A 13,412-nucleotide genomic window follows, 5' to 3' on the forward strand; every position below is an offset into this window, starting at 1 on the left:
AACTTTTCATGTATTACCTATATATTTGATCCCTCCCACCCCCACCCAACCGAGTCTCAATGCTGCTGTAATGCTAGATATGTTGGCCTTAAGTCTTAATACCAAGCAGCATGTCTCCACACTGTTTGCAACAGGCAGAATAGTGACTCTACTAAACAGGTCTATATAGATCTGATTCCACAATTGGATAACACCTATCAAACAATACGAACTATGCTAAGAATTACCCTAACAATCCATTCAGTTTCTCAATGTGGTTCACTCATGGTTGCTAGAAGCTACATGCCTTGTCCTCTGCAAACCAAGACTTTCCCCAATTAAACTTGGGATACAACTGTTCACTGGTGCATTCAACCAATCAGAAGCTATTTGGTAACCAGTCAGAACTATTTTCTTTATAGGGTATGAATTGGCTTTCCCTTTGAAATCTGGTATTCTTGTATCTGTCCTCATGAGTATTAATGTCTTTTGAATTGTTGAACATTTTTTCCTAAATCCATTTTCTATTTACAGAGTGACTATTGTCTTGTGTAAGGAAGTGGCTGCTCTTTCTAAACAATTTACCACCTGTTTGACAACAATAGGGGTAAGGAACTGAGCTTTTTTCCTCTTGTGCAGAACTGTAAATCAGGTTATATCTCTCGAAGTAGGCAGAGATGTGTAGAACTTACAACTTTGGCTAAGCAAATAGTTACATCCAGTAGAATTCATTCAGCTTGTCATAAGTTTTTTTTTTACATTAACTTTATTATTGAGCCTTTGTAACTTGGAGAAGAGAATTTTTAAAAATTTGCCAGTTGCTCCAAGCATGCTGGCTCACTTCTCAGTAACAAAGCCTGCAATCGAGATTGCACCTTTTGTTCAGTTGAAAATAAAAAGCATTGTTTCCTGTTTCTTAGTCATGACTTGGTTTCCTCGTTGTAATATTAAAAATGTGTGTTTCCTGCCTTTCCTTGCAGTATTTTATTTTTGATGCTTTCCTGTGCAAATATACTCACCAATCACTTTTTTTCTTTACAGGCTAAAGAGAAGGTAGAGGTTCTTAATCCATTAATTACTGGAGTATTTTTGGAGGTAATTTATATCAAGATCAATGTATGCACTGCATCTGGTTGAATTCACTACGTTAACCAAAGTTCCACTACAGATATATCAGTGGCTCAGTGATTGCATCCTCAGTGTCAGCATCTGAGTATTGAGTGTAGACTGACACATCAATGTAGAACTGGAGGAATGATGCATTGTTGGAGCTACTGACTTTGAGGAAAGACTAAGGCCTCACTTACGTGGAGGTAAAATATTGCAGAGTATACTTGAAGCAGAGGATGCCTAGTTAAATGTTGTTACTCTTAATCAACGCCAAAAATAAACCACAGTACGTGGTCACTTTTATATCATTATGATATGTGTCCTTGGGGGTATGTAAATAACAATAATTGCACTTAATTAGCTGTGATACATTTTGTAAAGACCTAAGGATCTGTCACCTGCTACACAAGTGCAAAATGCTTTTTTTCTGCATCATTTAGTTGAAATATCAAAGCATCCAGTCAAATGTTAAAGTAATTATTTTGTTATTGAAGATAGTTTATGTATTTTAAGGAAAACCTAACTCGCGTCAATAACAAATTTAGCACAATATCTCTGTTCACAGTATCACAAAGAACACTATTAGTCATTTCACATTGTTTGAGAAAATTGCCCCATGTCCAGGTGTTTGCTCAATTTACTTGAATAAAGGGCGGGTTACTCTTTGGAGGGCTGGTGTGGACTTATTGGTCCAATATGGCCTGCTTCCACACTTTAGGGATTTTATGATAGTGGTGACACTTCAAAAGTACTTCATTGCATCACCAGTGGTTTAGAACATCCCAGGTATATAACATATAGGCAAGTTTTTTTTATTGAAGTTGAGTTACCACTACATTTCATTGTGCAGAAATATTATTAGTACATTTTGCACAACTCTGTAAATATATTTGTCTACAGCAAGGCTAGTAAAAAGAGCCAATGTGGATAGGATACCATAAAATATATTGGGAAATTAAGTAATTAACTGGAGAGAATTTCCTTTAAATGCTTTTTAATAAAAGGTATCACCTATCCTGTGCCTGTGGCCCATTGCTCTTCCAATGCAACTGTTCCCCAATTATTAAATGTTGTGCTTATATGCATCTAACTTGCAAAGTTACACAAGTGAAATATTAAAATGCATATCTTTTATTTTTGCAATTCTATCACCACCACAAAAGAAAACTGTCAGTTGAAACAACTGTTTTGTGTAAAGCAGCCATTAACAGCAAAAAAGAAAACATCAAATTATTCAGAGGATCAAATATTGAAAACACTGCTGGCCACGTGAAATGCTGATCCTGAAGTGCACCTCCTGCAATTTTTGGTGTTTGCTATTTCTGATGAGCCAGAAGACTTGATCTTGCTTGAACATAATTTTGTAATTTACCTGGTATTCACTCAATTTCCTTTAACATTTGGGGATGTCTGATCATCAGTATTGATTTTTACCCTGGATTGCTTATAAAATAAAACTTGGGGCAGGGAGAATAGTCAAAGTTGGAAGCATTCAAACTTTGAGATCTCAATATTATGCTAGTAAGATTCATTCAATAATTCAAATGAAGAGGCAGAACTGCAAAACTTAGCAGTTCATCCTTCTTCAGTCATGCTAGTCAATATCCATGTATTTTTGTGCAAAGGTAAGTCTCTCCAGCTGTATTTGTAACATATTTATACTTCTCTTTCAGGCTTCCAATAGTGCAACCTACATTCAGGATGCATTTCAGCTCCTGCTTCCAGTTCTTCAAATTTCTGAAATCCAGATTCGCTCAGACATCACTGTACACTGACTTTATTCATTTGCCTGATACGAAATTTTTGTTCAAGTTCTCTGCCAAAACTTGATTAACAAGTGCGGATTATTTAAGGTTGCATTTTGTGAGCAGTGGAGGCTGTTTTAGAAATAGATCCTAATGGGAGGTGGAGTTTAACAGTGAAGGAAAAGCAATCCTGCTCTGAATAAAAGCTGGACATTCGATGAGTTTGAATGTTTTTTGGAAAAACATTTTTCTTTCTTTTGGTCTGATTTTTGCAAGATTCCGATATTAGAGTCAGGATAAGAGTTAGCTCAGATTTCCTGAAATTAAAGCTTTTGTCTTTAAGTGACAGAATGCTTCATGCCTTAATTGCCTCTAAATATATTTTTGTCCAGTACAAAATACATATTTTTTCAGTTATTACTTGCATTTGTACAAAATGAAATGTTATTTGTAAGTATGTTATATACAATATAAAGGACTTGTGTAAAAATCAAATATTTGAGATTAGGCCCCAAATGAAATACATAAACAAACATTGTAATGGAATAAAGTAAAAAAAACACTAAAGACTTCGTATTGATTAGCTAACATTTTTAAACATTACCCACTTTGTAAATAAATCAGGTTTTATTTACACTTCTATTTTCATTTAGTATTTATATATTTACAGTAAAATCAAGTCATTTAAGGTCTCCAGCATTATATTTTTGTTCTGAAATATTTGGTCATTTGAACCTTCAAACTCTAGGGGTGACTTTTAAATGAAACTTTTCTATTTTTAGGCCACAAATTTTGAAGTTAAGTTTACATGAAATCAGCTTTTATAAAAGTAAATACAGTAATGGAGAATGCACAGAAGTAATTAACCTAGTGGCAGTATTTCACTATAGTTTAATGTCGGTTGCCAGTCTGATCATTTAACTAAATTCACTTTAGATGCATTTAAACATTCTTATTTTGCATCTCAAACATTTGAGATAATTCAGTGAGTTATTTTGAATACACTAAGAATTGACCCATAAATAGATCTAAATTCATGCTGAGAGAAACCCATGGAGCTTTGTCTGCCTTTTATCCAGATGAGCTATTATTAACATGTTCTAGATTTTTTCATAATGCCATAGTTTAAGCTCTTCTGGCACCATTCAGAGAGCAGCAGGGAGCTGTGTCAGTGTCATACCTGATTCTTTGTTCAACCATAACTTTTTTTAAAAAAAGATAAACTAGTCCCTCATCTTGTGTGTTAAAGCAGATGCAGTTCAAAGTAATTCATTATATGTAAAATGCAATGGCCCATGAATCTTCTGGATAAAATGTGCATTTTATATAAACATGTTTCTATGTAAATCAAGATAGCTTGGTGGGCGGCACGGTGGCACAGTGGTTAGCACTGCTGCCTCACAGTGCTAGAGATCCGGGTTCAATTCCCGCCTCAGGCGACTGACTGTGTGGAGTTTGCACATTCTCCCTGTGTCTGCGTGGGTTTCCTCCGGGTGCTCCGGTTTCCTCCCACAGTCCAAAGATGTGCAGGTCAGGTGAATTGGCCATGCTAAATTGCCCGTAGTGTTAGGTAAGGGGTAAATATCGGGGTATGGGTGGGTTGCGCTTCGGCGGGGCGGTGTGGACTTGTTGGGCCGAAGGGCCTGTTTCCACACTGTAAGTAATCTAATCTGTGAGTTCAGCTTATAGTTATGGGTAAAGTATATTGTAGCTGCCACAACTTATAGCATTTCCTTCTCTTCTGTGAAGGAATTAAGAGGTTTTTAGGTGTTCAAGCCTGATCTTTTGGTGCTGGCCTATCTAGTTATACAACCCTTTTAATATATCATCTTAAATTAAGTTTAATCACTCACCTGCAGTAGCAGCAATATTACATTCACATCCAGCAAATGGAGGATATATTATTCTTAGTTCCTTGGGTTCCCATTCATTAGTTATAGCACCTTCTTCCTTTAACTGAGTCTGATATTGCCTAGAGAAAATAGTATTTACTAAATCTTATTTTCAATATCAGGAAGTTGGTAGTCACCAAGGAGTAAGGGGAACTTAATTCATTTTGTCGTAAATATTCTGCATTTTAATTTAGAATCTGTAATATGTAGTGATGTATATCAATTTTGGTTTCATTTATAAAAATAAATGGAACATTATTATTTATTGATGTTATCCATTTATGTAAGCTTCCTTTTTTTTGTAAATCTTTTTACATCACTATGTCAGGAAAAAGTTATTACTGCGATGTGTCAAATATAGACTACCTCTCAACACTCCACAAGCCAGAAGAACAGCAGAACAGAACGGCTGCAGAATGTTACAGGAAATGATAAATGGTGTACACAAATACAAAGGGGAAATTTTGAGCCAAAAAACTACACTAACATTACCATCCAGGAATGGACAAGTATATTAGAATGAGCCATCAACACTAAACAGCTGACCAAGACAAAGAAAAGACTAGCTCTACAAGAAAAACTGGACAAACTTTCACACAATAGCAGTCCACATTACAGTGGTGCTGGAAAAGCACAGCAGGTCAGGCAGCATCCGAGAAGCAGGAAAATAGAAGTTTCGGGCAAAAGCCCTTCATCAGGACAATAACAGACACTTCAGAAGTTTGGATAAAGAACCTGTTGGACCGACCACATTCCGATACGGAAAAAGCTGTCCTAGTATGAGGGATGAACTACAACTACAGGTAGGCAGACAAAAAGACTTCCTAGTGACACTAAAATCAACCCTGAAGGACAATGGACTTGCTGAAGAAACCCACCAGGACATCAGACAGGCAGTAACATCAACACTAAGCAGGGAGAAAGACACAGGAAACGAACTCCCTGGAAGGAGTCAGAAAAGACCAATATTGTAATCCTACCAGCAGACAAAGTGCACATGACCGTCATCCTGAACAGAACACCGTACATTGAAAAAACACCCTACTTACAGATACCAACACCTACCAACAGTGGCGCTAGATCTGACTCAACAGCTAGAAAACTGTATTACACCATCACCTGAAGAAACTCAACAATTAGGTGAAATTAACAAGACACCCCTCCAAAATATGAAACCTTATGGATCCAACACACTCTGTTTCTATGGATTACCAAAGGTAATCTCTCCCCCTTCAGATCCATGGTCTCACTTTCTGGCACACTAACATACAGACTAGCAAAGGAACTGCAATGTAAACTGAAATACCTATTCGAAGACTCACGCCACTCCACCTAGGAATTCCTGAACATCAGCAACACTAAAGTAGAGGATGATGAGGTCAAGGTTTCCTTCATTTCATCCATAAACATCACCCTGGCCAAAGAAAAACTGGCTTCACTATTAGATGAACCAAGGACACAAACACCAGACAGCACCAACCCCATCAAGGACATTATCCTCAAGCTGGTAGACCTGTGCCTCACTACCCACTTCACATTCAATGACAAGACCAACAAACAAATCAAGACACCCATGGGGTCACCAATATCCAGATTCTTGGCAGAGGCAGTTATGCAGAGATTGGAACAAATAGCCCTCCCCATGATGCAGCCCAAGCTTTGGATCCACTATGTGGATGATACCTTTGTTGTCATGAAATGGAACAAACTAGAAGAAACACGAACAACATCCTTCTGGGATAAAGTTCACCCGAGAGGAACAGAACAACAACAAACTCTCCTTCCTAAATGCCACAGAGGAGCAAACCGCCAATGTAGAGCTGCAGATGAGCATCTACAGGAAAGCGACACACAGACCAAATGCTGAACTACAGGAGCAACCCACCAATGGAGCTGCACAAGGACCTTACTTAATAAAGGCAGTAGATGGGCGGCACGGTGGCACAGTGGTTAGCACTGCTGCCTCACAGCGCCAGAGACCCGGGTTCAATTCCCGCCTCAGGCGACTGACTGTGTGGAGTTTGCACATTCTCCCCCGTGTCTGCGTGGGTTTCCTCCGGGTGCTCCGGTTTCCTCCCACAGTCCAAAAATGTGCAGGTTAGGTGAATGGGCCATGCTAAATTGCCCGTAGTGTTAGATGCAGGGTAAATGTAGGGGAATGGGTGTGGGTGGTGCGCTTCGGCGGGTCGGTGTGGACTTGTTGGGCTAAAGGGCCTGTTTCCACGCTGTAAGTAATCTAATCTAAAGAAGTATACTTAAGAGGGAAATCAGGAGACCAAAAAGTGGACATGAAATAGCTTTGGCAAATAGCGTTAAGGAGAAACCAAACGGGTTTTCCAAATACTTGTAAGGACAAAAGGATAACTAGGGAAAGAACAGGGCCCCTCAAAGGTCAGCAAGGCGGCCTTTCTGTGGAGCCACAGAAAATAGGGGAGATACTAAATGGAAAAGGATATGGAAGATATAGAAAGTAGCGAAATAGATGGTGACACTTTGCAAAATGCTCATATTACAGAGGAGGAAGTGCTGAATATCTTGAAATGCATAAAAGTGGATAAATCCCCAGAACCTGATCAGGTGTATCCTAGAACTCTGGGAAGCTCGAAGATTGTTGGGCCTCTTGCTGAGATATTTGTATCATAGATAGATAGTCACAGGTGAGGTGCCGGAAGACTGGCGGTTGGCTAATGTGGTGCCACTGTTTAAGAAGGGTGGTAAAGACAAGCCAAGGAACTATAGACCAGTGAGCCTGACCTCGGTGGTGGGCAAGTTGTTAGAGGGAATCCTGAGGGACAGGGTGTACGTGTATTTGGAAAGGCAAGGACTGATTAGGGATAGTCAATATGGCTTTGTGCGTGGGAAATCATGTCTCCCAAACTTAATTGTGTTTTATTGAAGAAGTAACAAAAAGGATTGATGAGGGCAGAGTGGTAAATGTGATCTATATGGACTTCAGTAAGGCGTTCGACAAGGTTCCCCATGGGAGACTGGTTAGCAAGGTTAGATAGAGTTATAGAGATGTACAGCATGGAAACATACCCTTTTAGTCCAACCCGTCCACGCCGACCAGATATCCCAACCCAATCTAGCCCCACCTGCCAGCAACCGGCCCATATCCCTCCAAACCCTTCCTATTCATATGCCCATCCAAATGTCTCTTCAATGTTGCAATTGCACCAGCGTCCACCACATCCTCTGGCAGCTCATTCCTTACACGTACCACCCACTGTGTGAATACAGTGAGAACTAGCGATTTGGATACAGAACTGGCTCAAAGGTAAAAGATAGAAGGTGGTGGTGGTGGGTTGTTTTTTCAGACTGGAGACCAGTGACCAGTGGAGTGCCATAAGGATTGGTGCTGGGTCCTCTATTTTTTGTCATGCTCGCATCCCCAAATCATTTATATAAAAAAGAGGTACGGTCAGTAAGTTTGCAGATGACACCAAAATTGGAGGTATAGTGGTCAGTAAAGAAGGTTACCTCAGATTACAACAGGATCTTGACCAGATGGGCCAATGCGCTGAGAAGTGGCAGATGGAGTTTAATTCCGATAAATGCGAGGTGCTGCATTTTGGGAAAGCAAATCTTAGATCTTATACACTTAACAGTAAGGTGCTAGAGTGTTGCTGAACAAAGAGACCTTGGAGTAGATAGGATAGTGAAAAGGTGTTTGGTATGCTTTCTTTTATTGGTCAGAGTATTTAGTACAAGAGTTGGGAAGTCATGTTTTGGCTGTACAGGACATTAACTAATGTCCTGTACAGCCACACTATGCTGTAGCATCCAGGAACTACGAGAAGCCAAAGGAAAACACCTTTACACTGTATTCAAGAACAACAGGTATGGGATAAGCACAATTCCCCTCATTCTTAAACAACAAACCTAAGCAAGGAGACACAACATGCACAGAGACTCTAGCCACACTACCATACATTAAAGACACCTCTGAGATGATGACCAGACTACTCTGGCCCCTTGGCATCATGGGAGCCCACAAACCTACCAACAAACTGAAACAACCCGAACACTGTTGTAATATATAAATAATGCTCAGAAATAAAGTCAGAAGTCATGAGATGCCAGGTGGTTGTCCAACAGATGTATTTTAAAGCTTTTGGAGAGCTGCACCTTTGTCAGGTGAAGTACGGCAAAGGAGCAGCATTTCGAAAGCCTGTGATCTCAAAAAAATCTGTTGGTCTATCTGTTTGTCTGGTCATGGAATTTATCCTAAAATTGAGGAACAATTGTGTTAATCAATTGTATACTGGTTGTAAGTGGAGTGAATTCTGCAGTTAATGCCAGCTATCAACTTCGACATATGCGTACCAATGATAATCTGATGGCTTTGAAAATAATCAAAACTGGGTGTGGTAGTTTGTCGAAAAGAGAAGGATCCAAAGTGGAATTGGACAAAACCACAACTGTAGTTTAGTTATTTTCAATTCATGTTGTGATCTGTTAAGATTCTGATAATTCTGGACTAGTCAACTCCTATGGTAAAATGATGCTTGATAGCTGAAGTTTAATATTTGCAATTGATTACCGTGGTGGATCATTACTAAAAATAATCACAGAAGACTGTTGTTCTTCTTTCATGTAACGACACTTTTTTGGCAAAAGACATCAAACTGTTATCATTAAAAATGTTTTCTTCTTGTTCAGACCACAATAACCATTTTGCAAGTAGGTACGCATGTCTGAGACCTGTTCTTTAGTGCATTTACACCATGCGTTCCCTCCCGTTAGTTACTTCAAATGTTACAATCACTTCTGTACACTTACATCTGCATCCGAAGATCACAGCATGCATTATTGACTTTCAGATAATATTTTGGGAAAAATCGAAATTTGGGGAGGTTGGAAGGAGTGGCACGGCATGTGAATCCTCGCTTTTTGTTTCTGTCAAATCATCCAATTCAGTTGTGTTTAAAAATAAAGCCTCAGGGTAAAGACTACATTTTACTTTTACTTGATATATTACATTTTAACTAAACCTCAAATGACTCATTCCCATTCGATATTGCCACCTTTCCTTTGTCATTGTTGTTTAACAGCAGTGTTGTTGGGCTGACAGGTTTTGTAAATGGTCGATTAGTTTTCTTTCCAAACAATCTTTTCCATTTTTGATAGAAATTAAAACCACCTAGGCTATTTCCATTGGCTCTTGTTTTAAATAAATTTAAATTTATCCCAACTTCAATTAAATTTCCCATTGTGTGCATGCACTTAATAATTTTTTCAAGTAATTTTATCAATCTCCTTTTCAGAAACAATTATGTCTAGGCTTCGTGGTTTTATATTCAAGACGTAAGTGATTGCAGTCAGTTCATAGTTCTCATATGTGCTTGAACCTGTATAAAATATGAAAACAAAAATGATTGCGGCTCTGAAAGAAACCAAATAACTAATAATTGCCAGGGAGCCAAACCAAGGATCTGGTATAAATATCCTGCCACCTGTGCCAATTGTTGTAGTTATTCTCACACAAATCACAAAAGGCTACAACATGTAGATTAATTTTGTGTTTGTTCAAACAATCTCAGTTTTAGACTGGCTAAACAGAATTTTATGTAATATTCTATCCCAGCTCTGTTCCACCTCTCTCTGATCTCTGTCTGTTGTTTGTGGCCCACATCCATCCAATCTTGATCTAACCAATCCAATATGTACAGAACTTCATTGACATTTATATACATCTATTGTTATTTCATTCTTGTGCAAAGACTAGAACAGAAAATTTGTCTTGTTGTTGTAACCCCTTTTTATGAAATCTTATTTAATTTCCATTATACTGTTATGTTCATATCACAATTACAACCTGTGTGATTAAAAGCCAACAATCATAACACTCTGTTTTTCCAAAGTGTCTCCTCCATTATTCGTTTATGTGGAACTGTCCTCTGTAGATTCTGTGCACATTTATTTAATTCTAGCCTTAATTACTTCTGTAATTACTTATCTGCCTTCTCTTGCCAAGTTACAACTAGGCAAAACACCCCATGGCTGAACACTTCAACTCCCCCTCCTACTCTGTCAAGGATATGCAGGTCCTGTGCCTTCTCCACCGCCAAACCATTACCACCTGATGAGTGGAGGAAGAACACCTCATATTCCGCCTTGGGTCCCTGCAATACACCCGGGATAAATGTGGATTTCAGCAACTTCCTCATTTCCCCTCCCCCCACATTATCCCAGTCCCAAGCCTCCAACTTAGCACTACCCTCTGGACCCGTCCATCACACATCACTCTGACCTATGACCTTCTCCCTCATCTTCATCCACTATTGCTTTCTCAGCTACCTTCCCCCAAACCCCACGTCCTCCCATTTATCTCAGCCCCAACCCACAAGCTTCATTCTTGATGAATGGTTTATACCCAAAATGTTGATTCTCCTCCTCCTCAGATGCTGTCTGACCTGCTGTGCTTTTCCAGCACTACACACTCGACTCTAAGCTCCAGTATCTGCAGTCCTCACTTTCTCCTAGTTGCCACTGGTGTGCCTGGATGATCCATCTTTGACTGCCTCCCATTTCGCAATGATATACTTTGCCTTGGTGACATCAACAGAAGTGCATGTGCTTTCATACAAATGCTGACAACATTCAACTCCACCTCACCATCGTGTCTTTTGACTTCTCAACTGTCTACTGGTAAATGATTAGACTGCATGGCCAATATCTGGTGCTGGAGGAACAGAAATATCTCCTGATTAAGTTTTGAAAGGCACAAAGCTGTTGCCTTTAGTCCTGGTACCTCATCATTATATCTCTCCCTGGCATCTACCTAACATTGAACCAGGCTGTTCACAATCTTGATATCATATTTGATCCTGAGATGAGCTTTTGAGCACATATGCAAGACATTACAAAGATGACCAGTTTCTGCCTCAGTTATAAGACCCAACTTTGCCTGACTGTGGTAATTTTTAGAATTAGCCTTTATTGTCTGTCTAGTCGAAGAGTGTAGTGCTAGAAAAGCACAGCCGGTCAGGCAGCATCTGAGGAGCAGGAGAGTCAATGTTTTGGGCATAAGCCCTTCAGGACGTAGGCAATGTTGCTGTCTGTGTTCAGGTGAGTGACATCAGTGGGGGCGGAAGTGGCTGCAAAGGCAGCAACAATGGGGGCAGAAGTGATATGCTGGGTATACTTCACCTTGGTTTCGGCAGTGGTGGATCTTGCAGCGGTCGCGGAGGTAGTTGTATGGACAAAGATCACGGAGGCAGCATAGTCAGCAGTGACTACAGTTTGTGGGGTGACGGGTGCAGGAGTGATGTCATCATTCACTGAAGTGGTGTTGGCTGGAGCAGCCACATGGCTAACGGCACCCAAATGGTTCCAGGGCCAGAGGAAGCTTCTGGAATGGTTGAGAAATCGCGAGTTCAGAGGTAAGTACATGAAAGTTCCTTGATGTCTGATATGATGGAGAAAAAAAAAACATTTGTTGAGGGTGTGAATTCATCGAAGGATGGAGAATAACAGAGGTCCTTTGCACATCTGGGAGAGTGTGGCCCTGAGCTGGGGCAGGGATGACTGCAGAGTGTAGGTGGCAGTGTATGGCTGCAAGCATGGAGTGGAGAATCCGGAGGGAGAGTCATTTCTGGAGGCTTTGGATTTGCTGTAGGTACTGGTTGTCCTGGTCAGGTCCAAAATGTGATGGTCTGAATGTAGTCCAGAGTCCATGCGCCATTGGTCCATTCTGCAGGCAGGCGCTGTCGAAGATGTGGCTGTGGTAGAGAGTCTGCTTCAGGATGTGGCTGAAGAGCTTCAGTGCAGAGGAAATGACCTTGGTGGGTGGGGGAGTGAGAGAGAGAGACTCACTGAGATCCTCGTAAAGGGACGAAGAGAACTTGTTCAAGGTAGGCATGCTTGGAAGAGGCTTCGCAGTAAGGTTACAATCAACCATATAAGGTTGAGGACTGAGGACTGCAGGTGCTGGAGGTCAGAGTCAAAAAGAGTGGTGCAGGAAAAGCACAGCCAGTCAGGCAGCATCCAGGGAGCAGGAGAGTCGACATTTCAGGCATAAGCTCTTCATCAGGAAACTCGGATGCTGCCTGACTGGCTGTGCTTTTCCAGCACCGCACTCTTCGACTCTACAACTTTAATTACTTTAATCCTCTTAGAAAATAGAGAAATAAATGGTACAGTATTGTAGAAATAAAAGTTCAGAACCATGGTCTTCCAACCCAGACCACACTGGCACCTAGCCTCCAGTCCGCGCTGGTGCCTGATTCCAGGCTGTGTCGGGCTTCACCTTGAGGATCGTAGGGCTGAGAGATCACTTCAGACCGTCACGCTGAGCTGAAGATGCCCACACCATGCCAGGAGGACACCATGCCACGAGGCCATCTGGGGAAGCTATTGTGCCAGGCTGGAAGGTTGCCACACCATGCCGGGAGACCGCTGTGCCAAGCCGGGAGGTCACAATGCCATGTCACAAGGCTGCTACGGGAGGCTACTGTTCCAGGCCAGGAGTTGTTGGAGGCTAAGAGTCATCTGAGGCCAGGAGAGAAGAAGAGAAAAAACACTAATAGGAAAAGAAAGAAAAGAACAGGAAGAACATGTGGAGTGGATGAGCTCCGGCTGGAGTGTCTTTCTCCACCACCATCTAGGACCATGGAAGTTCTCTGTTACATCTATGCACTCCTGGCTGGTTTCTGATACTACATGTTCTGTGAGCTTTAAATAA

General features: G+C 40.7%; 1 protein-coding gene across 1 annotated transcript in view; it reads left to right on the forward strand.

Annotated features, from left to right (window-relative positions):
• Window positions 1-5,000, forward strand: part of LOC140492055 (protein FAM114A2-like) — a 38,410-nt gene extending 33,410 nt beyond the window's left edge. Inside the window, 3 exon segments of the mRNA XM_072590719.1 lie at window positions 514-586; window positions 1,021-1,074; window positions 2,763-5,000. Coding sequence (XP_072446820.1) covers window positions 514-586; window positions 1,021-1,074; window positions 2,763-2,864 — 229 coding nt within the window. The 3' untranslated portion in view covers window positions 2,865-5,000.
• The last annotated feature ends 8,412 nt before the right edge of the window (window positions 5,001-13,412 follow it).

Source organism: Chiloscyllium punctatum, chromosome 20 (assembly GCF_047496795.1).
Source record: "Chiloscyllium punctatum isolate Juve2018m chromosome 20, sChiPun1.3, whole genome shotgun sequence".
In the NCBI taxonomy this organism is placed as follows: Eukaryota; Metazoa; Chordata; class Chondrichthyes; order Orectolobiformes; family Hemiscylliidae; genus Chiloscyllium; species Chiloscyllium punctatum.